At 40.0% G+C, this 24,079-nt stretch overlaps 1 protein-coding gene, 1 long non-coding RNA gene and 10 other non-coding genes across 27 annotated transcripts; 11 read left to right on the top strand and 1 right to left on the bottom strand.

Annotated features, from left to right (window-relative positions):
* Positions 1-4,635: 4,635 nt before the first annotated feature.
* Positions 4,636-17,901, bottom strand: ZBTB37 (zinc finger and BTB domain containing 37). 15 transcript variants are annotated; one of them, XR_015143215.1, is made up of 6 exons: positions 17,577-17,901; positions 16,847-17,045; positions 14,873-15,829; positions 13,096-13,195; positions 12,817-12,946; positions 4,636-6,468 (listed from the first exon to the last, which is right to left on the bottom strand). XR_015143215.1 is itself a non-coding variant. In XM_086343719.1 (5 exons), exons 3-5 carry the CDS (start codon positions 15,793-15,795, stop codon positions 5,980-5,982), a joined length of 1,512 nt encoding a protein of 503 aa, XP_086199845.1. In that variant the 5' UTR covers positions 15,796-15,829; positions 16,847-17,045; positions 17,577-17,901; the 3' UTR covers positions 4,636-5,979. The 15 variants fall into 15 exon arrangements, 5 of the variants coding, with proteins under 5 accessions (XP_086199845.1, XP_086199846.1, XP_086199847.1 ...); XR_015143221.1 differs by having other exon boundaries at positions 5,069-6,468; positions 12,817-12,953; XR_015143217.1 differs by having other exon boundaries at positions 5,069-6,468; positions 14,873-15,832; positions 17,577-17,714.
* Positions 17,854-21,751, top strand: LOC147356344 (uncharacterized). Of its 2 annotated transcripts, XR_015143224.1 has the most exons (11): positions 17,854-18,051; positions 18,578-18,630; positions 18,818-18,850; positions 19,052-19,093; positions 19,390-19,421; positions 19,730-19,773; positions 20,036-20,076; positions 20,357-20,412; positions 21,137-21,167; positions 21,352-21,381; positions 21,562-21,751. It is a non-coding gene; the product is annotated as an uncharacterized LOC147356344 (long non-coding RNA). The 2 variants fall into 2 exon arrangements; XR_015143225.1 differs by lacking the exon at positions 21,137-21,167 and having other exon boundaries at positions 17,861-18,051.
* LOC147356345 (small nucleolar RNA SNORD74) lies at positions 18,249-18,328 on the top strand. The gene has a single exon (XR_015143863.1). It is a non-coding gene; the product is annotated as a small nucleolar RNA SNORD74 (small nucleolar RNA).
* On the top strand, positions 18,684-18,746 carry LOC147356346 (small nucleolar RNA SNORD75). Its single transcript, XR_015143874.1, has one exon. It is a non-coding gene; the product is annotated as a small nucleolar RNA SNORD75 (small nucleolar RNA).
* Positions 18,906-18,987, top strand: LOC147356347 (small nucleolar RNA SNORD24). Its single transcript, XR_015143855.1, has one exon. It is a non-coding gene; the product is annotated as a small nucleolar RNA SNORD24 (small nucleolar RNA).
* On the top strand, positions 19,253-19,321 carry LOC147356348 (small nucleolar RNA SNORD77). The gene has a single exon (XR_015143895.1). It is a non-coding gene; the product is annotated as a small nucleolar RNA SNORD77 (small nucleolar RNA).
* LOC147356349 (small nucleolar RNA SNORD44) lies at positions 19,597-19,657 on the top strand. Its single transcript, XR_015143866.1, has one exon. It is a non-coding gene; the product is annotated as a small nucleolar RNA SNORD44 (small nucleolar RNA).
* LOC147356350 (small nucleolar RNA SNORD78) lies at positions 19,900-19,964 on the top strand. The gene has a single exon (XR_015143877.1). It is a non-coding gene; the product is annotated as a small nucleolar RNA SNORD78 (small nucleolar RNA).
* LOC147356351 (small nucleolar RNA SNORD79) lies at positions 20,206-20,286 on the top strand. Its single transcript, XR_015143854.1, has one exon. It is a non-coding gene; the product is annotated as a small nucleolar RNA SNORD79 (small nucleolar RNA).
* LOC147356352 (small nucleolar RNA snR60/Z15/Z230/Z193/J17) lies at positions 20,457-20,537 on the top strand. Its single transcript, XR_015143868.1, has one exon. It is a non-coding gene; the product is annotated as a small nucleolar RNA snR60/Z15/Z230/Z193/J17 (small nucleolar RNA).
* On the top strand, positions 21,206-21,282 carry LOC147356353 (small nucleolar RNA SNORD47). Its single transcript, XR_015143885.1, has one exon. It is a non-coding gene; the product is annotated as a small nucleolar RNA SNORD47 (small nucleolar RNA).
* On the top strand, positions 21,415-21,491 carry LOC147356354 (small nucleolar RNA SNORD81). The gene has a single exon (XR_015143856.1). It is a non-coding gene; the product is annotated as a small nucleolar RNA SNORD81 (small nucleolar RNA).
* Positions 21,752-24,079: the final 2,328 nt, after the last annotated feature.

Raw genomic sequence — 24,079 nt, forward strand, 5'->3', positions numbered from 1 at the left:
TTGAGCTAATGGACCTTTCCTAATTACGTTACAGATAATGGGGAAGGTATAAGATAAGAAATTTATTTATATGTGTACCCACTGTGAACGTAATGCATATTTCAGGCAATGCTTGCCTTCTAAGCCACTGCTGTTCTTCACAAAGGGAAGGATAGTCTGCCTACACAAAACCAGATAGTCTGTACAGATATCTTGCAGGTGTGGAATGTAATTAAGTCAGGTTTGAAAGTATGAAACTATCCAACTTTGGTTTGTCCTGAGCAAGAAAAATTACTTAATGCAAAGTAAAAAGACTGGTCCCAGGAAAAGCACCACTTTATAATAAGAAGAGTGAAAAACAGAAAGACACTAGAAAGCAAAGGAGGCAAAACCACATTAAGATTGATAGTTATCAAAGAAGTCATAATGCTCGGCAAACTCCATTATTTTCAACAGATTCTTATTTAAATGACATCTGTTACCAAGCCCTCAAATGGAGGTGTATGCAAATGATTCACTGGACTACCTAAATACAATTTCTTTCAAAGTCCTATACCCTAAATTGACTGGAATCCCAAATTAACCAGAAAAACTACTCTAAAATCTCAAGAACTCATTATTAATATAAGTGCTCCAAGACAAAGCAGATCTGACCTATGCAAATATACTGGAATCTTCTAGATGAAGATTATTACTGAGGGTATAACATATAAAACCTAATTTCCAACTTAGAAAAAGGCAACTTTAAGAATAAAATGTATAGTGAAGAGGTGCCGTATATGCGGCTAGGTAACTCATCCAAACTTTGCATGTGTTGGTAGAACTCACAACAAAGTAAGAATCAAACTCACTGTATTGTATGAGCATGGCCTAGAACACTCTGCCCAGATAAATTTAACTCAGAAGTCCATGCACTGTTTACAAATGGGGAGCCATTATATTTTCCTCTTGCAAGGAATTATGTTTATTATCATCCTAACATTTTCCATTTACTTTTCCACATCTAGCATAAATAAACTAATTGAACAGTAAGAATGAACATTCACAAAGCAAATATATAATGTCCCAATATATATTGAGAATTATAAACAATAACAAATTGGACGACAGTTCTAAAAAGAACTTTCAATCTTCAGATATTTAAGTTTTAAAATATTCTTTTCTTTTTTTAAAAAAGGAAGATTTTGGCTTTTTACTACACCACATAGAACAGAGTGAGTTTACTTGAGTAAATTAAAATGAAGATTTATAGTGAAGAAATGGATAGTTTCTAATCTAGAAAAACAGATTTTGGATAGGAATCAAACCACTTATTCTTAAGAGAAATTAATTTTAATACTAGAGAGAATAAATCCATTCTTGCCATCATCATCTGTTAACTTAGAGAAATGGCAAAATTTACTTATAAAAACATTACTTCTCTTCCCCAGTATTTTCTCTAAACATGATATTCATTTAACTTTACATTATTATGCATGGGAGTTATTTTTAAAAATTACTTTCTTAAATCTGTAATTACCATCCTCAACTTAATCTACCTTAAAGGAAAGGACAAATCATAAGGCCTGCTCGAAATGCTTTAAAGCAATGGGATTCAAGAAGGAGCACAAATGAGACAAGCATCTAGAAAAAGATGGCAACTTCTTTCAAGAAACCGATGCACACACGGCAGTACAAACTTAAAACCTCAACCAACCTGTTATAAAGGCAAAATGACAAGAGCGACAAATTGAGGGGGATGGCATAATTCTTTAAATCTATTAATAATTCTGGACGTGGCGACCTTTTCTGTCAAGAGCCAGACAGCAGGCCCTGTGGTCTCTGTCAGCTTTGCCAGGACTGTACAAAGTAGCCGTAACACCTCAATGGATAGGGGTGGCTCTCTTCCACTACCACATTCTTTATACATAAAGGTGACCTCAGGATTTGGCTTGGGCACTGTGGTTTGCTGAAATCTTGATCTAATTCCTAAATCCTAGAGATATATTTTGCCCCCTTAGGGCATCCTCTCAAATGGAGGGATTTATCTGGCTTAATTGCTACTTATTCTTTTTCTAAATCTCAGCAACCAAAATACTGAATGAATGAATATACAGATAAGGAGAACATCTGAGGAAGAGAAAAAACAAAACAAAACAAAAATCCAGATGCCGGTTACAGCTGAAAAAATAAAAACTTCCAAGATTCCAACTCCTCCCTGATTAAACGCCTTTCCACTATGACTACAACTTTTTATCTTTGTTCAAATTTAATTTCCTTTCTATTGCTCATTGCTTTCATTTCTTTAAATTAGATCTTTTAGTCAAACAAAATGTTGTTTTTACCAGTTAAAATAAAATTAATGTTAAGAAACAGTTAAAACTTTTGAAAGTTATTTCCTGACCAAAGACTATTCAGCTATTAAAGATGAAGTTCGCTATTTCACTCTTGTATCAAACCACTTCCAACCAAGGTCAGATTTCAACTATGAAGTTAGTAGGAAAATGGTTTATTTCTATTGTCATGCCATCTTTGGAAAACCCTGTTTCACTGATATAGAGGGAATTGGAAACACTAAAAAAAACCCCCCCAAAACTTCCCTTAACTGCTATCTCCCTTATTTACCAATCTTTATCCTTCAGGAACTAATTTATGCTTACATATCCAAGACTAGCTTTGACCCTCTGGTATAATGAATAACTAGGGGGTAGTTTGCAACTCACAGAAAACTCAACTCTGTTCAGAGGTAAATACGGTTCTGAGTAAAGAGAGGACAAGTCATTAGAAAGAGCCTTCTGCCTAAAGTACAGTATTACTGTTCATGCCAATGCCATATTTTAAACTGGTATCAGAATTCTGAGAGAGAAATAAAAGGTACCTTTTAGAATGAAAGTAGATTAATGTCATCTCTCTTCTTTTGCTAAGAATATTAGGTAGCTCCTTTGCAATTAAGGGCCACTCAACAAATGAAAACAGTCCCAGTGTTAGCTATTTCACGGCATTAGAGTATTTAATGATGATTTAGCTCTCACTGCTAATGCTGTTCCCTTCACAAGGTGACACGTGCAAGCTAAAATTTGGTAATGAGTTTCAGCGTTAGCTAAAAGTCCATGTAGTACATCCTTAAGAGAGGTATCCTCTGTGCACATACCTATAGAGCTTTTCATTAATGTAGATAGAACACTACTAACTCCTATGTCCCTACAAGGATGTTAGCTAAGAACTAAGACAATGTCACAGTGAATCTGGATAAGAATCTTGGATAGTTATTTAGAATAATAATCTCTCTTCTAACTAAAATGAAGAAATTGTTTTCAGAAACTTATGTGTTTAAAAGTTAGGCTGGTTTGAATTTTCATGAATTTCATGGCTCTGCACTAGGCCAATTAAGAGGCGAGAACCAGCAAATATGATTGTGCTGCAGTGGTCCTAGATGACCGAAAAGCACTCTATTCACAGTATAGATACAGCAAAAACCTGTTAGCAGTGAATAAAAAGGGAGGGGGGAACCCATCAAACCCTCACAGCATTTCCACATCTATCAAACAGTTCCTAGTTCACTTAAAATGTCTGTTGCTCACCCCGGATGGAGCACTGACAAATGCTGAAGTTCCTCTTCACAGAAATGACTGCACCTCACTTTTACAATTTGGTAATAGTTTTAAAAGCTGTATTTTCTCATATAACATCTAAAAAACTAACAAAGCAATACAGAACTTCCCAGCATACTTCTCAAAAGTAAGATGGACGTATATATTTTTGGTAGGCTTCAACAGTCCTTCTAAAGCAGCATACTCTGTACCTCGCACCTCTGGCCTATTTAGTAACGGCAGAATCTGTCCACTGAAAACCTTGACTGCCAGCTAAAATGCTTCTTTAAAGATTTCAGTCTAATTTCAGCTCCACTTTTTCTATGCCACAGAGCACAGTTGCTCCCTAAGATGGCCCGCGGCGGCAGTTTTCACCCTATCATGCTGTTGCGCAACTAAAGAGAATGCCAAAGTCTGTTTTCTGAAGACAAACATGGCTTTAACATGACTTTTAAGGGTAGGCGCTCATCAAATGGTAGTAGCCTTATTACATTCCTGTTACAAGACGCATTCTGTTTTTCCAGAAAGAAAAATAACCATTCACTAGTGATAGGGCACAGATGTATGTATATATACAGGTCTCAGATTGCTTAAAAGTTACCCTCTACATTCTAACTTCCGATCATCAAAGCAAGGCCATTCTTTCCTACCCACTTTTCCACATAACCAAAGCATTCCCAGGAAGGGGGCACACCACTAATGTTCTCATGAATGGCTCACCACCAGTGCAGGCATGATCAAACTCTCTCCCAAATCTCTTTTACAATCATCTATGCCCCTGTACCAAAACAATTTCTTACACCACTACGTATTTAAATACTCTCTAAAAGATCAGTGATCAATTATGAGAAGCCAGAGAGTTTTCTTTCTATTTGCATTGTAACTTGTAAGCATCTACTTGCCTGCATCCCTTAATGATCCTCCTTCATTCTCTGCATGCAAGACAGGGCATCTGAAGCTCTACATTTGGTAAATTCTTTCTGACTCTTGGTGCTGGATTAAGAATCTCAGAAATACCCAGAATTACCAAAAAGGTCCCTTGAAGTTTCAAAAATCTTAGGAATGATTAAGTAACCAAACCTGATCAAAATTGATCCCCTTGATCAATTTATTGCAACATGATTGTGCATGATGTTTTCTGGTAAATGCCCTGTAGTGTATTATTAAAAAGCAAAGCTCTTGGAGTCACCAGCAATTTGCTAATGGTTGGTTTATGAATTACTAGGTTTGCAGACGCAAGACATGGATTAGTGAGGTTCTTCTATTGGACTGAAAATATAAACTATCACATATGCAGGAGGAAATGGAATTGTGGTTGCAGTAAGAACCATAGTGTTGAATTTCTACAACCACAATATTGCAGAAAAAATGTTTAAAATGTCATATAAAAGTTATCAAATATGGAGACCTGTGAATTTAAAAATAGAATCCAGGCTCATTTCACTGTAAAGTGACATTTTTGATGTATAATATTGCTGTTATGTGAAACTAGGAGCCGAAGAGACTAGATGAAACTTTGGTAGTCAGCCTTACACGTTTATCCATCTGGACTAGAGCCATTTCTTAACACCCGAAGATATGCAAGCATTATGGCTTACAAACACTGATCAGGAAGTTGCAGTACAGCTGGCTCTGTGTTACTCGATATTCGGTAACTGCGACACAAAAACACTTCCTTCCCGTGCTCCCCTCTTGCTCGACACAACACTCAAGCCCCCAAATGCAGGAATACCTATTGTAAACACTTGGCTGCTCATTTCATTTCCAGGTGCCTAAAGTGCTTCAGATGCTGCTGCCCATTAGAATACTGCTCCAAGATGGCCAATTACGTGAAACAATCAGGCAAAGTATCCGGTGCCCTGCCTGGGCAAAGATTAAGTCTAATCTTTCAAAACAAAAAGAACTACCAGGATTCTTTTTTTTTCCTTGAAATATGAAACTGCAAGTTCTGGCAGGGAAGGAAGAAGAGAAGCTCCCCCTTATCATCACCATCATGATGACTTCCTTCTCTTTCGTGGCTGGCTGGTTCAGATGACCGAGGCTCCTGCTTTGTGTTTTACACCTGGGCAATGACAGCCACCGGGGTGATATGGACCAAAGTACAGTGTTCAAACATGACTGGTAGAGAAATGATCATCTGTCACTGTTTAGTTAAAAAAACTTTTATAAAGTTAACAAACCAAGGCTGTTGATCCCTGAATTACAAAGTTGATTTGCTTGATTATTTTCCAAGTGTGAGGTGGGAAGAAAGAGGGGAAGAGCCTCTAGTGCTTTTGTGTATGTTGCTGATGCTCTAGTTTGGCAACATCTTGGGAGCATCTTCTGATCTGGTGATGTGGCATTTCATGAATCTAAGTACCAGTCCATGGCCCTGATGCTGGTTACTTATGGCCCAAAGGGGAAGAGGGTCTGCCCTCTTCCCCTCACTGTTTCAATCTGGTCCAGTAGTGGACACAGAGCCCTGGGCAGTTTCCCCAGAAGCAACTGTCTCTTCTTGTGAAGGTGATTCTTCCTCGGCTTGTCCCCGAGATGTGACAGTCGTTTCAGGGGAGATGCTATGAGGCCCCTCCAGGGGTATACAGCCAGGGTGGTTTTTGCGAAAGTGCTGATTCAAGATGGCCTGAAAGGGGAAACTTTTGCCACAAACATGACAGTGAAAAGGCTTGTTGCCTGTGTGTTTGCGGATGTGGTATTCCAGCTGATCTTTCCGGGTATATTTCTTGCCACACATGCGGCAGACAAACGGTGTGATCCCCATGTGCAGGCGCATATGGCGGTCCAGGCTCCCCTTCTGGTTGAAAGATTTGGCACAGTAGATGCAGGTGAGACGGGGGTTGTACCGGAACCACCGCTCAGATACTTCCTGCTCTCGGAGATACTCCACATAGCCACTTACTCCCATCATTGCTGACTCTTCTACCTGTACCAGGTGAGGACAACAAGCAAGTGAAACTATGTAAGTATATACAGTAAAAGACATCAAATCGTTTTTTACTTCTGTCTCTACGCTAAATGATTTTTAGCAGAGATCCAAACAGTGAATTAATTACTACCCAAAAGTAAAGATTTTAAGATAGGAATCTTAGAACACTGAGGCCACTCTACTCTATTACCATAAAAGAACAGGACAAATGAGTTAGTTTCTGGCTGAAAAACCTCACGCTTATTAACCTCCTGCTAAATTTTTAATTTACAGTGATAGGAGAATCTAAGCCCCCTCTTACCATCCATTTGGACTCTAATTTGCAATCAGAATCTAGACAACCAGGTAGGTACTTTGGCAGTGTTGGTCCAATAGAACTTTCTGTGATGATGGAACTATTTGATAATCTGCACCATCGAATATAGTTGTCATCAAACACACGTGGCTATTGAGCATGTGTAATATGCTAGTGTGACTGAGGAACTGAATTTTTCATTTTAAATGCTTTCAATTAATTAAAATTTAAATAGCCACATGACATGGCTAATAGCTATTGTATCTGACAGTACAGAATACACTATGGCAAGCACATTATAAATTGTATTTTTTGCATTATCATTAATACCAAAATTTAACCCAGTAGTAACTAGCTTTATAAAAATGTATATAACTTGTAGGTGACAGTATTCCTTTTTATCCCAAAATATTTTAGTACCACATCAACATATTTTCTTTATTCTAAAGACTGATCAAAATTTAAGTGACCTCAGAGAAAATTAGCAAAAGAACTGGGAAACTAGGCTGAGATATAAATTTACTAACTTAGTTATTCCTTCCTATAACCTCTTCACAATTTGATATCCAGTATTTACCAACTGGCTATTGTCTACCAAATACAATGACAGGTGCCACAGAGAAAGAAGTACAAGACCTGATTTCTGATTTTGCCTTCTGAACAGAAAGATAAAACTGAACAAAAAACAGACAAAACAAACAGAAGGGGAATACATATTCCTAATGATTTCGCTAGTTCACTGTAATCGCTCTTAATTTATCAAGTATCTCCCTACTAAGCTACATTTCTTGCATTGTGAAAGAGAATTACTTAAGACATTCAAAAAAAGCAATTACCGTAAAAGCATTAAACCTCTGCTGTTGCTACTTAGATAACTAAGCCTTTACATTATTGAAAAATAAATGCTTTCCTTTTCTGATTTAACTTTTAAATCTCACTGATTTACTTATGGCTGTGCCGGGTCTTCACTGCTGCGTGCAGGCTTTTTCTAGTTGTGGCGAGCAGTGGCTGCTCTTCGTTGTGGTGTCCAGGTTCTAGGCATTTGGCTTTAGCAGTTGTGGCACGCAGGCTTAGTCTCTCCATGGCATGTGGGATCTTCAGGGACCAGGGATCGAACCATGTCCCCTGCATTGGTAGGCAGACTCTCAACTAATGGACCACTAGGGAAGTCCCTAATTTTTTTTTTTAATTGAAGAGGAAATATATATAGTTTTAAAACTTTTTATTAAGTTTTAGACACAACAGTATATTGAATCCTCATCACCCAACAATTTCAACCCATGCAATTTTGTTTTTTCTTTACCTTCACCCATTTGTCTTTTTCACATTATTTTTTGAAGAAAATCTCAGGCATAATTTCATATGTAAATATTCTAGTATGTTATTTTTAAGAGAGAAGGATTCTTTTCTTCTTAATGTAATTAAAATACCACTATCACACCTAAAAACTTCCCAGTAATTCCTTAATATCAAGTAAAATCTTAATTTTGTTTTACCTAATCTGAACATAATCTAAATAGTTAAAGTATTTAATATGTGAAATAAACAAGTCTTCCTCCTATCTGAAAGCTAGAAGGGAGAGGGAATACTATATTCTTTTGAATGAATAATTGAAAAAACCTTGCATTTATAAAAGCTTTGCATTTAAAATTCTGTATTAAAATATCACCACTCATAAATTTCTGATTTATCCTAATGACTTCTGAAGTCATTGTGTGTGTGTGTGTATATATATAACACATGTATGTTTTATGTATAATGTTTTGAACAAAAATTATATACATATACACAAATATATATAAGCATTTAAAGTATGTAGGAGGGAAACACATATATCTAGCAGAGGCAAAGTACCAATGCAAAGAGGAGAATATGTGAAAGCTGACTCTGGATTAACTGGAGAAAGATGAATCTAGCAATTAATCTTACATCCTTTTCTTGAACTTCTAAAAATGCATTTTATCTCCTTTCACATTTGTTAGCCAATAGTGCTCTTCAGTATTTCCAACAGAAGAGAGGCAGTTCTCAGCAGGTTTGGGAAGCAGTATGTAAAGAAAAGCATGGACTGGTAAGGCTTTAGATGATTCTGATTTATTTCATATAACATTTCTGCTCTAATTCACTGGATAATCAAAACTGAACTCACATAAAGAATGAGGGATTATCCCAATAAAAGGTCCTGGATGAGCACTGACAGAGCACAGAACAACTTCTCTGAGGCTTAGTTTCCTCATCCATAAAATAAAGTTAGCGTATGTTTTGCCAATTCTATTATATTCTTATGAGAATCAAATATGATAACAGTATACCTTGAGATGTCCCTGAAAGCCTCTGGTTATACTTTACAGCAATTTAAGAGTGCTGGAACCTGGGTTTAAATCTGGGAGCTTCCCTGGTGGTCCAGTGGATAAGACTCCATGCTTCCAGTTCAGGGGACCCAGGTTCGATCCCTGGTCAGTGAAGTAAGATCCCACATCCTGCAACTAAGCCTGCATGCTTCACCTAGTGGTCCTGCACACTCTAGAGGCAGCACACCACAGGGAGAGAAGTCCATGCACCACAACGAAGACCCAGCGCAACCCCATCCCCCAAAAAAGGAACAAGCAAACAAAAAATCTCCATCCCACTTATTATTTGATTTTGAACAAGTTATCTAACTACTCTGTGCATCAGCCTCTCCATTTGTAAAATGAATATAATAGCATCTACCTTGAGCAGATGCTATGAGCACTGAATGAATTAATAAAGTGCTTAGCATAACTCAATGTTAGCTATTATTAAACATTACAAAAATTGCTAATACTATTCATAATCTTGAGGATACCAATTCCCTAAAAAAAAAAGGCCTAACTTTAAGGAAAATAGTGTCATAGCAGTACTGTCCACAAAAAGAAAGTAAATTTGTTCTAGTTATCTATCATGAACCATAATCAGAAAACTCACACATTATGATCAATTTCACCTAAAAATTACTGCAATAAAGTTGCAATAAAAGAGCAAATAAATGAGCATAAAATGTAGATTGGTCCTTGTCATAGGAAACAATGTCTCTTTGGTAGTTTTATTCCTTTGAACTCTAAAAAGAAGCAAGGACAAAAACAGCTGCCACCTAGTTGTCTCTGTCACAAAGAGCTGGATCAGGCTTCCCTGGTGGTCCAGGGTTAAGAATCTGCCTGCCAATGCATGGGACACACATTTGATCCTGGTTTGGGAAGACTCCACATGCCTTGGAGCAACTAAGCCCTCATGCCACACTACTGAGCCCACAGGCTGAGACTACTGAAGCCTGAGCGCCCTAGAGCCTAGACTCCGCAACGAGAGAAGCTACTGCAGTGAGAGGCCCGAGCACTGCAACTAGTGAGGAGCCTCTGCCTGTCGCAACTAGAGAAAGCCCATGCACAATGATGAATACCCAGTGCAGCCATAAATAGATGAATAAATAAAAAAGTTGAGTTTTAATGAGGTGGATGAAACTGGTGCCTATTATACAGAGTGACATAAGAGAGAAAGAAAAACACCAATACAGTATACTAACGCATATATATGGAATTTTAGGAAGATGGTAACGATAACCCTGTATGCGAGACAGCAAAAGAGACACAGATGTGTAGAACAGTCTTTTGGACTCTGTGGGAGAGGGAGAGAGTGGGATGATTTGGGAGAATGGCATTGAAACATGTATAATAGTCCAGGTTCGATGCATGATACAGGATGCTTGGGGCTGGTGCACTGGGATGACCCAGAGGGATGGTACAGGGAGAGAGGTGGGAGGGGGGTTCAGGATGGGGGACACGTGTATACCCATGGCGGATTCATGTCGATGTATGGCAGAACCAATACAATACTGTAAAGTAATTAGCCTCCAATTAAAATAAATAAATTTGTATTTTAAAAAAAGTGGATAATTTCACTTTTTCCACTTGGCAATTCCCTAGTAGACTGTAAACTCTTTACACACAGGGACAATCCTACATTGCTGAATATGCTAGAACCTGACAGTCCCTGATATGTAGCTGGTATTCAAGAACTGTTTTCTAAATGAATTATTCCATACAATGAATAAATTCCATATAAATGGATGCTTTCCATATTTTCTAAAACAAATACCCGTCTAGATTCTTGACAAGGGCTTCATAGCTGTCCACAATCCCAATCTTCAGTTACTAATCAGAGACTCGAAGAACTGAAGGGAATTCAAAAATCATCTGATTAGTTCTTAATTTTATTTAATGATCTCTAAAACTGAGGACTTAATTTAGTAGCTGTCTCTTTATTGGGCCCCTTTTCAGTAATTTTAGCTATTCAGAACTACTTAGAGGTAAAACGACTCCCATTTAGTGGCACTTGATAAGACAACACGAGATACTAAGAAGATCAGAAAATGTGGGCTTTGCTATCAAGGAGATTTCAATTTAGGAGACAAATTAATGTAAATCAGAAAATCATTTATATGAGTCAGTAGAGAATTAGGAAAAAATTACACGTTGCCACGTGTAAATGCTATAGTGGTTTAAGAAGGGGAGATCAAAAGGGACAGTTAGGACAGATGGAACTAAGAGTCGGGCCTTGCGTGGACCCAGATGCCTGAGTGAGTATCCCTGACTCAAGGGGCAGAGACAGAAGTTTGATGTGGTTCTGAGGCATAGAATCTGTCTGTTTGGGATGGTTAATGCTGATGAACGGTAGGAAAAGCCAGGTTTGAAAGATTATAAATGACTTAGAAAATCAGGCCAAGTATTTTAACCTTCCTATGAAAGAAAAAGGAAAAACACAGAATGTTTAGAATAAAGGAGTGCCCTTAGTAGTCTTTTCCAGTCAAATCACGCTTATAATCAAGAAGCTCTTCAAACCTATCAAAATTTGTTCTTAGTATAATGTAAGTCATGTCCTGTTTTGGTTCTCTGTGGTGAGAAAACAATAACTGGTGAGTAGACTCACCATAATAAACTTTCATGCATGTCAAGGCATATCTTACACTCATCTTTTAATATCAATTCCAGACAATACTACTTATCTTCTATTTCTTTACAGCCTGTTCCTTCTGTTTCAGTCTGGTAAATACCCTTGTAGAATTCCAAGTTTTACTCCTATCCTATTCACATATGGAATAAATTATCTCTTTCTAGTTACTTTAAAAACCACACTTAAACTCTCCTGAGTAACACTTTCCTTAAGCAGATACTGATTCCTGTAACTGCATTTTAAGCACTCCTATTCCCACAACACCATTACTTAAGTTTATATAGTCTTATCTGTATGTGTTTTGTGTATTTGTTAGTTTGTCTTATGCCCACATTAAATTGTAAGGTTGGTCTCACTGCTTTATTTATTTTTACAATAGTTTTGGTCACATAATCATCACATTCTATTGGAGAGATGAGAAGAAAAAGAGCCCTAATAATACGAGTAAATTTACTTTTCCTTCAAGTTCATAAACACTTTTTATGACACCTTACTAAAACTAAAAAATTCTTTCATGGTTACAATTCCTTTTCTGGTACCAAACAGCATGATAATATACACATAGATACAGTTGATAATAATGTCTTGCTGCTGTTACTACACTATATACATAATAAACATCCAATGGTTTAGATAAAAATTTAAAAAGATACTATCAGTATTGTGCAGAAGATAAAAAATTAGCTATGTAATCTTAATCTACCAGTGTTTCCTTTTAAAGGGCCACAGTGTTTATAATTTATTGTGCTCTACTTGGTGAGTTCACAAACTTTTTAAAAACCAATCTTCAAATGATAGACACCTGTGAGAAAATATAAACAAAAATATCAACCAACTACATACTTATACTATTTGCTAAGGAGTCACAAATTAAAGACATCATTTCTATCCTCTCAAACATTTTAGTCTAACAAGACATTTAGGAAGAAAATAAATGAAAGGATACAAACATACTAAAAAGCAAGCAGGATATAAAAGGCATAAGCAATTTGTTTACAAAGACACAATACATATCAACTAGTAAATATGTAGTCTTATAACCACATATGTACAAAATCAAACTTTCTCCATCCCAGGTCCTAAATTACCTGCATGAAGTTTTCAGAGGTTATTTTTATTACACTTAGGGCTACAGACTGGCTCCTATAATCAGGAAAGAGTTCCACAATCTTATCCTTTTCTACTTCCCAAACTCTGCTGACACCAAAAGTGCATTTCCTGCATGCTCACAAGCAAAAATAAAGAGAAAAGTCATCAAATGCAGCATTTATTTAACAAAACATCTTTCCTTTCTTATTCGTTATGCTATGTTCACACACAGTGGCAATTTCTTCAACCACCGCAGCAATCTCAAATCCACTACATACCTGGGAAGTGGGTTGCTTAGGTTCATCCATTCTCCCAGGAGACTCACTTCTGGCTCTGTGTCTCTCCGTCAAGGGAACAACACTGCCGGAGGGGCTAAATCTGTTGGAAGAGGAGCAAAAAGGGGACTAACAGGAAAGTAGTGTCGAGGAGCTTAAAAACTGCTGACGTCTGCCTCCTTTATAGTCTAGGAAGGGGGAACAAATCGAACAACAGATTTCTAAGAAGTCCTTCCATGGAGTCAATATAGAATCATATGCAATAAGAAGGCTTCTCAGGTGGCGCCAGTGGTAAAGAACCTGCTTGCCAATGCAGGACACATAAGATACACAGGTTTGATCCCTAGGTCAGGAAGACCCCTGCAGGATTGCATGGCAACCCACTCCAGTATTCTTGCCTGGAGAATCCCACCGACAGAGGAGCCTGGCTACAGTCCATGGGGTCACACACAGTTGGACACGACTGAAGCGACTTAGCACGTTGGCATGAAATAAGACAAGTTTGCCCTACTAAATTTTTAAGAAATAAAAAATGACACAGCTGATAGACCATATGATCTGGTGAAGCTAAGGCTAAATATAAGCTTCTATCCTTATGTTAAGTACTAGAAAACCAAAAAGGAATAAATTAAAACTAGGTCTTTTGTTTCTTCTATGTAAATTTTAGGTTTTTGGTTAATCCTTTCCCCAAGTCCCATGATAATTTGCTATATATTTCAGATACAGACCGTGGAGATCAAAAACCTTTGCCTTTAAAGCTATTTAATTCCTGACACAGTTCTAACAAGGGGGACAACAATGCTCATACAGGTGACAGTAAGTATTAGGCTCAAGAATATTTTAACTATGAAAGACAGAAGAAGGAAAATACTCAAACCAAGACCAACTGAAGTAGATACAGTATATCCTCTCTGAATTTATGACACATTTATCTCTCAAGAACAGATGCAAACCAAAGGAATAGCTTCTTTAGTTACCACTGTTCATTCACTCAATTTTAAACTTTTAAGAAAGGAAAAGAATATTACCAATCTAAGTTGGTAATACTTTTCTCTTTAAGACTTTCTTTCAACTTAGATTAAAATTATTGTTATTTACCCCCAAAAGAAACAATCACAATGTATTGCAAAGAGAAAAGTAAGGCATAGCGCATAGTAGCACTGGTGAAAAAAAGAAACTCTCAGGTTTATGGTAGCAGCTGTCATCAATGAAAGAAATGGAAAAGATATAGTCAAATGACAAGTGAAAAAAAGGAATGAAAAACACTCAAAAAGCTTTTCTTTGGAATTACTGTGATTACACTAAAAAGAACCATCACTGCTAGTACCATACTTCCTCAAATTTGGTAGCAGGGGAGGCAAAGAAAGGTAAACTGCTACAAAGGAAAATGAGACTCCCAGAGGCCACCTACCTGTGTGAGACCATACCAAGGAAGGGCAACGCTGTCAGATTCACAGCTGATGATCAGCTCTCTTCCTCAATTCTGAAGAGGCCCTGGCAATTACTGATCCTAGTGTGACTGCAGATGCTATTCTGATTCATGAAGTGTCTAACTTTACCATAGTTCTCACAACACTGTTGAACACTTCAGGAGTAGAAGCTTCCTGCTTTAAAAAAATTAGAATGCAAGTCTTTTGGCACACTTTCAGTTTCCCCAACATAAACTTATTTTGACGAAGAACATCAAGTAAGGAAGAAGATGCTCTTTGTGTCACACAGAGGGCCTGCTTTAGCTATGTCTACACAGTAAGCCACTAGATGGGCAAACAAAACAACTTACCTGTCAATCTCACTGCTTGTTGGCCTAGCCACCTTGGCTCCTGAAGATCCTAAAGCATAATTTTCCTGTCCTACAGAACCATGGCCTGTGGTGTCAATCACCATGGCCGTGACTTCCTCTGCACTACTCCCATCTTCTCCGGAAGGCTGATTCTCAGGCCCAAGCCACTCCTCTAGATTTTCCGTTTTGATGTGTACTGCTCCCAGGACTCTAACTTCATCGTCACTCCGGGCTCCTCGGTCTGCTACCCCTGTCTCCACGTACCACTGTCCTGCTCGGTTGATTCGAAGAATGGGTTCCCGGCTCTCTACATCAGAACTCTGTTCAATAATCTGCGGGCTGGTGGACTCCTCGGGAGGACTGAGCTCCCGTATATCCAGGACAGCACTCACCTGACCTCGCCGGTTTCCCTTGGGGGTATTATGTCGGGGGCTGAGGGAGCGGTTTAGATTTGGTGTAACTCTGTGAGACTCCGGAGGTCCCTCTGCATGCTTGGTCCTCGTTTGACTTAATTCGGCTTCAACCTCAGCCACGTTAATTTTGAAATGAATGCCCTCCAGGATCTGGGTACATTTGTCTATAATGTGCTGCATCTGCAGAAAACTGGCAGCGGTCAGGTAGCTGATGATATCTGCCAGTTGCAGGCAGATCCGCCCCGTGTAACAGAAAGAAAGGAGCTGTTCAAAAACAGTAGGGTTCTTGATGACTGATATGGAGACAGTACTCATCTCATTCAAGGACATATGATCCCGGAAGTAGGGGGAGCTGGCAGCCAGGACCACTTTGTGAGCCCGAAAAGCTTGTCCTTGCACGTTGACCACGATGTCACAGAGACGGCCCTGCATGCGCAGCTGGTTCAGATGGCTCAGGACAGAGTTGCTGAAGTCAGGGATCTCCAGTTGTATGTTCCCACTTTTCTCCATGGTCGTGCCTGAGGGTGTAGGCAGGCATTCAACCCTGCTGCGAGAGAAAACCGAACCCTCATCAGTAATTACAACCACTCCTTTGCAATTCAAACCTATTTTAAAATATTATTCAGTGAAATTTCAATTTCACTGCTTGAAATTTCAAAATCTCCAAGTAGATTAAGATACCTTCCTTATGTTTAATATGGAAAAGAAATAGCAACAGGTTTAGTAGGTTAGGTTTCTAAGCAAGATACCATTACAACCAAAAACATTAAGACTCCTAAAAATTCAAGTTATGCCCATACTTTCCTTATTAACAAACTATGTAACATCAAAACTGAAGTTCAACAGAATAGAGGGGATAAAAAACCAGTGTGACAATTTTTATTTTCTAAATGTTGATCATAACGTATTTGCATACAATATAATGAAGCAGCTTTCTGAATAGATTTAATTATACACAGGTGGGAAATCTGAACATTTTACTACTTGCTGCATGAATTAACGTTTACTATTTTACAAAGTGACCAATATCCCACATAAACCATTATTTCTAAGCTGAAGAGTCAGAGCCCACACAAAAAGACTTTGGGTTTAGCACTTGGAGGGAGATGCTAGGTTAGGAAAAACTCCAAGTTTTGTCAGCACGAAAATAAAGATTACCTGAAGACGTTTACCCTCAGGATTAGGAAAGGGTAGATAAAGCTGCCTCTACCTAAATCCAAAGTTGGAATTTTCAGGGTGGTAATACTTTGATTCTAAAGTTTAGTTGCCCAAAGCTGGTGAAAAACAGCATTTGCTAAGTATGGCCAATATTTTTACTTTAAAAGATTTTTTAAAAAACAAGCCTGTAACTGCATCCAATAATCTTCACCGGTTGAGAGTAGTCTGCATAAATCCCATTAGAAAGACACTGACTTGAGCACACGTAGTTACCTAAGATCTGAAAGTTCAGTAAGTTATCCTGACAAGCTCACAGTATTGCCCGAAATTACAACACACTTATCAGTAAATAGGGAAGTGTATGTATACACTGCGTTCAAGAACCAACTTTAGTCAATCTGACCTTTTTCCAAAGCGTTTTTGTTTGTTTTGAAACTTTTAATCCAATAAGAGCCTCTGTCGATGCCATCATGAATTCAGATGTTTATTTTGGAGCCTACACCAGCGCCTTTTTTTTGTTTGTTCTTTCCGGCAATTCCCCAGTGAGGAGGAAGCCCCTGGAGTAAGGTCTTTTTCTACCGTCGGCACTGGAGGGGTGAGAGCTGCAAGAGGGAGAATCGGGAACGGCATGGGGTTGGCCACTCCGGTATTCAAGTGGCTTTAGTCCGCGGTGGGAAGCGTGGGGAACGGAGAACAGGCAAAGGGGCGAAATGTCACTGAGGTGCGGGGGCGGAGAGCAGAGGAAGGCGAGCGGATCCGGAGCGAGCAATCAGGTGAGGGTAGAGGACCGGGAAGGGGGCGGCGCCCCGGGACCCGGTCCAGGCGGCAGGCGTAAGCGGGCGGGGAGCTGCCCAGAGGTGGGTGTGTGTATCTGGGTGTGTCGGGCTGCGGTGGGGGAGGGGGCCGCCCATCCCGGGGTCCTGAGGGAGGGGCCCACGAGGGGGCGGGTCCCGCAGCTCGACGCGGCCCGGGGCCAAGAGGGTGGAAGGTCTCCGGGTTCCTTGAGGCGGGGTGGAAGGAAGTGGCTGAGCGCCCCAGGGGCAGGCTGCGGCGGAGACCGGGCGAGGCGGCCCCAGTGCAGGGCAGCGGGACTACCGTGTGGGGCCCGAGCCCAGTCAAAGAGCAGCACCTACCTCCGGGGGTGGAAATGGGCCGGAATGGGCCGGAACACCGTCCCGGAAGTGAAACCCCCCACCCCCTCCCCCGGAGCGGGCGACGTGCCGGAAGGAAATCACTCACCCTTATACCGCCCCCCTTCCCCCTCCCCCAGCGCTTTCCGTCCCTCGCGCCCCCTCCCCTCTCTTCCCCTCCTCCTCAGTCTGTAGGAGGGCGGGAATCCTGCATCACGTGGGCAACTGTATCCCCGCCCACAACGGCGAGGTGAGGCGGGGCCGAGGGCGGGGCTGAGGGGCGGGCTTGGAGGACTGAACGGGGGTGCGGATAGAAGAGGAGGAGACTGAGGCGGGGGGGGTAGGGGCTGAAGCCGTCTCTGGCGGAGAGTGTGCGTCATGACGTCATGGCGCAGAATACTTATATACAGGCGCCTGGTCGCCATCTCGGTCTTTCGTGGCTGCGAGCCGGTTGTTCCCCGTTTTTGTATGCTGCTAAGTAAGTACTTAGCCTGAGTCCTCCAGCCCTTAGCAGTTTGGGTATCCTTGAGTTGGCTGGTATGCCTAGGCCACTTGCAGGCCTTCGCAGGGCTCTCTCAAGATGAGATGGTGGAGGATTGCGAGTTGAGTGCGGGGAGGATCTAGTTTATACTCTGTTGATTATAGGGCCTAACTGCGGGAAAAACCGCAGCTCGTTTGCTCTGCCTCTGATGAAGCCTGTGTTGGTAGGGACATCTGAGATTGTTGATGAATGCCAACGGCTCTGATGGCGGCGTAACCCGACTCACCGGATGGGTCTTTGTTAACAACCTGGGAATGAACCTTCCTCGGTCTCCTGTTCTCGGGAAGGCCACGTGGTTCTTTAAATGGCGGCGTTTCGCATTGCACCATTTTGTCATCGTCTAACCTTAATTTTGAGGGGTTCTCATGCAGTTATGGATGTGTAAACGATTTGTGTACATGATATGTAAGTGACGTAAACTTACAGCAAAATACATTTTAAAAATTCCTCAACCTTTTCTTAGGAAACGCGGCAGGCATGACTCCAGTGTGGATTTTGATGGCTTCTGGTGGGCAGGTAAGAAACTGCTGGATACGGTGGGAAGCGTGAAATCTTAGACGTGGTCTTTAAGCCTGTGATGGTTTACAGAGTAGTGGACAGAAGGGATTTCTGAAAATTTATATTCTGAGGCTTAAATACTTGAGGCAATGATTAGCTTAGCACCACAGTATGTTTCATTGTATACTCTTTGTCTGTTTTCTAGTTGTGTACCAGAAGGATGACAACTACTGCTGTGGTGAGTTACTGAAATTCCCTTGCAAGGGAAAGTTAGGTTGAAAGTCCCCTGAATGTGCCACAATGATGAGAGTTTATTTGCTACTCTTGACTGTGAGGATGACGAGAATTATTACCACCATTATTCTAACTGAGGCACACGAAATGGCTGTTCAGAGCGCGCAGAGATTGCACCTACCTTGACATGAAACTTTCTTCCCAGGTCTTAAAGCTCAAGCTTGATGCTGTATCTATGAGCAGACAGGTGAGAAACCATTTTTTAATTACCATGAATTTTTTTCAAAAAGGGACTAGTGAGTGCCAGGCGGATACTGGTGCTTATATTAGGAACTTCTCCCTTTTCAAATGTTAATCTTTGCGTCCTTTTATTATAATGAATACTAGGGGGAATCTGAAGAAACAGATACTGTGATGGTTGCATAGTTCAACAGATACGAATCATGAAAGAGAAACCATTTTATCTGATGTATCTGATTTAGTAAAACTTGCTGATAGTAGATGTAAACTACTACTACTGATCTGGTTTCTCTTTGTTTGTAGCCATTAAGCAGACTTGACTGGAAGTTGAAGAGGTAAGTAAAATTTCCAGTGAACTAAACATTGGTGACTGGGCAAACACGACAGAATGCCACTAATGATTTTTGGGTTGCCTTCCAATGCACAGGAAGCAGTCCTACCTTGAAATGTTTGAAAAGTGTACTGAAAGCATTAGATAAAAGCCAGGTCCTTGTCCTTTCTTAAAAACAGCCTGTGTGATGATAAGCAAATGCTGACTGAATATGAAGGTCTTAATTAGCTCTATCTGATTTCAGGCATTTAAAAAATTTGTGGGGTGAAAATTTGTCTTTGGCTATTAGAAAACCACTCTTTTATTTCTTAGGTGAACTTGAATCCTTGACCTGTCAAAAGCAGTTGGCCTTTTTGGTGAGTATTAATGGCAAAAACATTGTTATAGAGACTGCTGATGAAGTTGAATGTTTAACTACCAAGCTAATCTGCCTGGTTTGTAATTGCATGTCGAGCATGGTATGAAAAGGATGGAGAGGGTTTTTGCAATGATGTTGAGCAAATGTCTGACCTGAAATTAGCATGTTGACAAGTCTAACTCTGAAGAACCCTTTGACAAAACACTTGAGGATTTAACAATAAGATTGACCTTTTAATGAAAAGGTCTTTTTCCTTACAGATGATGGCTACATGTTTTTTTCTATGGATGACTTCTTTGGGGTAAGACACGAAAACACTCACTACTGGCATTTGGGCTTACATTGTTTCTGAAATGTGCTGGTCCAAGTAGTTGACGTTTGATAGTGTTCTCTGATGGACAAATCAATCTTGCCTAATTATTAAGCAAGGTACTGTTGGTGATGATTTTTATAATAAAACAGATGGGAATCTCTCTGAAAAAGAATGAAGTTTTTAAAAACTGAAACAGTATCTTGAATCAGTATCAGTAGTATTTTGAAATCTATTACTACTTATTTTAAAAGTAACTTAATTTCTGCAGGTGTGAAGAGAGGTAGAGACTACGTCCATGCAAGGAACCAAGAGTTCTAACCAAAGGTATGGAAGTCTCAAATTTGGTTTTTGTGTTTTGTGATTTAAAGCCGATACAATGATGAAAACATAGTTCAGCAGACTAACAGTGATGAGCAAATACTGTCTTTCGCTCCTATCTGATGTATCTGGCTGCAACAATTCTGTTTTATACCTTTGAAAGTGGAAATTAGTCATATTAGTCTGTCTCACTGAAATGTTCAGGATTTGGATAAGTATAATGTAAGTGTCCTATATAGTTAATTTCAGGATTAGGAGTTAACATTTTGATAAGAACAGGCTAAAACTGAGGAAATTTCCATGTCATAACTGTAGACAACACCAGAATGAGTAGTTGATGTTTGATAGTAACTTTTTAGAGCAGTTCAGGTTCACAGCAAAATGGAACAGTAACTTCCTATGTAGCATCCTCATCTCACTATCAACATCTAGCATGAGATTGGCACGTCAGATTCTGAATCTAGGGCTACAGTCCGTGTGATCACGGCTGAGCTTGTACACTGCATATTGACTTGCACTGGAGTTAAATCAAGGTGTTGTATATTCTGGGTTTGGCCAAATGTATCATGAGAAAGATTCACTTTGCCCAGAACAGACTCACTGACCTAGAATTTTTTTTGAAAAATGTTAAAATGGGAGAAAGGGCAAATTTTTAAATGAAGATTTTAATGGCATCATATATACAAGGCCATGTTGTAAATGAACGTCTTTATTGTTCATTTTCAATCAGGCAGATGTTTTGTTGTCCTGAAGATTTCAAGGTAAGTTATTTTCTGGTATTTTTGATGAGTTATAAGGTAACCAGTGATGTGATGATTCTGCCAAATGAATAGAATGATATCAACCAAAAAACCGTTCCATTTTGATTCTGAGGTTACTTTAGCAACAAGTATCACATTTTTTTTTTCGTTTACTGTGATTTAACATATGGTTGTGTCTTTTCAGGGCATTTATGATACCAGTCAGATAGAACAGGTGAGCCTTGAAAATAACTGTACTGTTTTGTTTAAGAATATGTGATGATCTCAGCCCAACTTGAACTCTCTCACTGATGCCTTGATGATGTTCAAAGATCTGATATTCTGTGTGTATCCCAAATGGCATTAGAATTGAAACATGGAAAGGGGACTAAAAATGGCTTCTCTGTTGTTACAGGCAGCGTGATGAATGCACATGGGATAGAAGAGCAAACAGCTATTAATTGACTGCTGCTCTGCATAGCTTTTGGGATCCTAGCTTCCTGACAAGGGATCAAACCTGTGACTGCTGCAGTGGAAGCTCAGCGCTAACCATTGGACCCCAGGAAATTGTCCAGCTTTCTATTTTAATAAATGTTTATAAATCATTCTGAAGTATGCTCATTTTAATTTCATAAGGTGTAGGTAGGAAAATAGGACACTTGTAATCAAGAAGATCCCATGGCATGTTTTTTGAGATCTTTAAGGTAAATACTGCAGTTGTAACATCCTTCTCTAGAAAATGGATACTGGTTTTGCAGATGTTGGGGGTGAGTGTGGTTCAAGTTAATGAGAAAATTAATTAGTGAGTTGCTAATTCCTAAATTACCAAGGAAACCATTAGCTCTGGCAACATCCAAAAGTGTAAGTACCTGCTAATCGAATTTAAGCTTTATAATTTGGCACTCAGGTGTGTAGCCACATTAAGTTGGGGTTTAAGTCTTGGTTGCTTGCCAAAACATTTAAGTTCCTAATAGCTAAAATAGCCAAAAATTCAGTTAATATTAGAAAGCTTAGCAGTTTGGGATTTATTTCTGTAAAAGGTTGACATTTTTTTTTTGGCCACACTGGTTGATCACTGTTGACCCAGGGATCAAACCTGGACCAGGACGGTAAACCTGAGTATACTATATTACATGCAGATTCTTTACTGGCTGAGCCACCAGGGAAGCCTCAAGTCTCATTACCTAGCACTAGGGGTCCACTATAGACCCTCAGATTCAATCCCCGAGTTGGGAAGATACCTTGGAGAAAGAAATGGCAGCCAGCTCCAGTATTGCCAGGTGTGCTCTGGCCCATGGGGTCACAAAGTTGGACAGGACTAAGTGCATATAGTATTACAGTAGGCCCTGATGTGGATTTTGAAACTTCAGTTTGAACGTTTATTTCTTGGAATATTCTAGACCATGACAGTTTGAATTAGCCTTAAGATATTCTGGGCATAAAGATATTCATGATGCAGAAAACAATACATTGTAAAGCAATTATCCAATGTCCAGAAGGATCTTACCTGGTGGCCGAGACGGGAAAGAATGCCCTTGCAATTGGGAGAGTTTGATCCCTGGGTTGTGAAGATCCCCTGGGGAAGGAAATGGCAACCCACTCCAGTGTTATTGCTTGGAGAATACCCACAGACCATGCTTGACAGTCCATGGGGTCACAGTCAGACATGCCTCAGGGAGTAAGCAAAGCATGGTTATAACCACTGTTCAACTAAGCTCTTCCATCCATGAGATTTTCCAAGCAAGAACACTGGAGTGGGTTTCCTTAGCCATTGTTAGCTCTAAGATACTGAGAAATAAGTCGTGTTCGGCTCGTGCGATTCCATGGACTGTGCCCACCAGGCTCCTCTGTCCATTGGATTCTCCAGGCAGGAATACCGGAGTGGTAGAGAAAAAACCCCTAAGCAAACAAAGGTATTTTGGGCCAAAGTACTGAAACCTCGCTTAGAGTTTACAATTAGGTTGTGTGCTTCAAAACCCTGGTTGTGTTATTTCCGATTTATGATCCCCTGTGTTTCAGCATAAGCCTCTTTTTGCCCTGACAGGACTGAACGACTGATAGCAACATGGCATTGTATGAACCTCTGGGGACTTGGGGTGTGGTGTCTAGGCTACAGTAATTCTTTGGATTTAGGGAGTCACTTGTAACTCATTTTCAGGACAGAAAGACATTATTGTGGTCAGGATTAGGCTCTAAACAGTGAATCGTAAGTTACATTTAGAAAGTAGGTATTGTACTTGTGGGATAAATAAATGTAAAATTGCATTTTCTTAACTAACAAAGGGCATCTATAAATTACACTGAGAAAGGGTAGGCAGAGCTGGACACCTTTGTCATAAGATCTCTGCCAGCAAGGATTTTTCTGGCTCCAGAGTACATCCACAAATGGGAAAAGATAGGGTTAAGGGACAAACTAGGGAAAAGCTCCACCTCCCTGATAAGCTCAACTGGTAAAGAATCCGCCTGCAATGCAGGAGACCTGGGTTTGAGCCCTGGGTTGGGAAGATCCCCTGGAGAAGGGAAAGGCCACCCACTCCAGTATTCTGGCCTGGAGAATTCCATGAACTGTACAGTCTATGGGGTAGCAAAGAGTTGGACACGACTGAGCGACTTTCACTCAAAAGACCCTGATGCTAAAGGTGGGAGGAGAAGGGGATGACAGGATGAGACAGTTGGATGGCATTAACGACTCAATGGACATGAGTTTGAGCAAATTCTGGGAGCTGATGATGGACAGAGAAGCCTGTCCATGTGTGCTGCAGTCCATGGGGTTCAGAGTTGGACACAACTGGGCGACTGAACAGCGTCATGAAGGACATGCACTCTTCACAGCCTACTGAACATCATAAATTAGACCTGGACAGGTGATTACTGTATCACACTGCTTATGGCAATGTGAGAAAAACAGACTGGAATGTAAGAATATTTGGTAT

Source organism: Bos grunniens, chromosome 16 (assembly GCF_055505025.1).
Source record: "Bos grunniens cultivar Pamir isolate PY7600 chromosome 16, Bosgru_T2T1.0, whole genome shotgun sequence".
In the NCBI taxonomy this organism is placed as follows: Eukaryota; Metazoa; Chordata; class Mammalia; order Artiodactyla; family Bovidae; genus Bos; species Bos grunniens.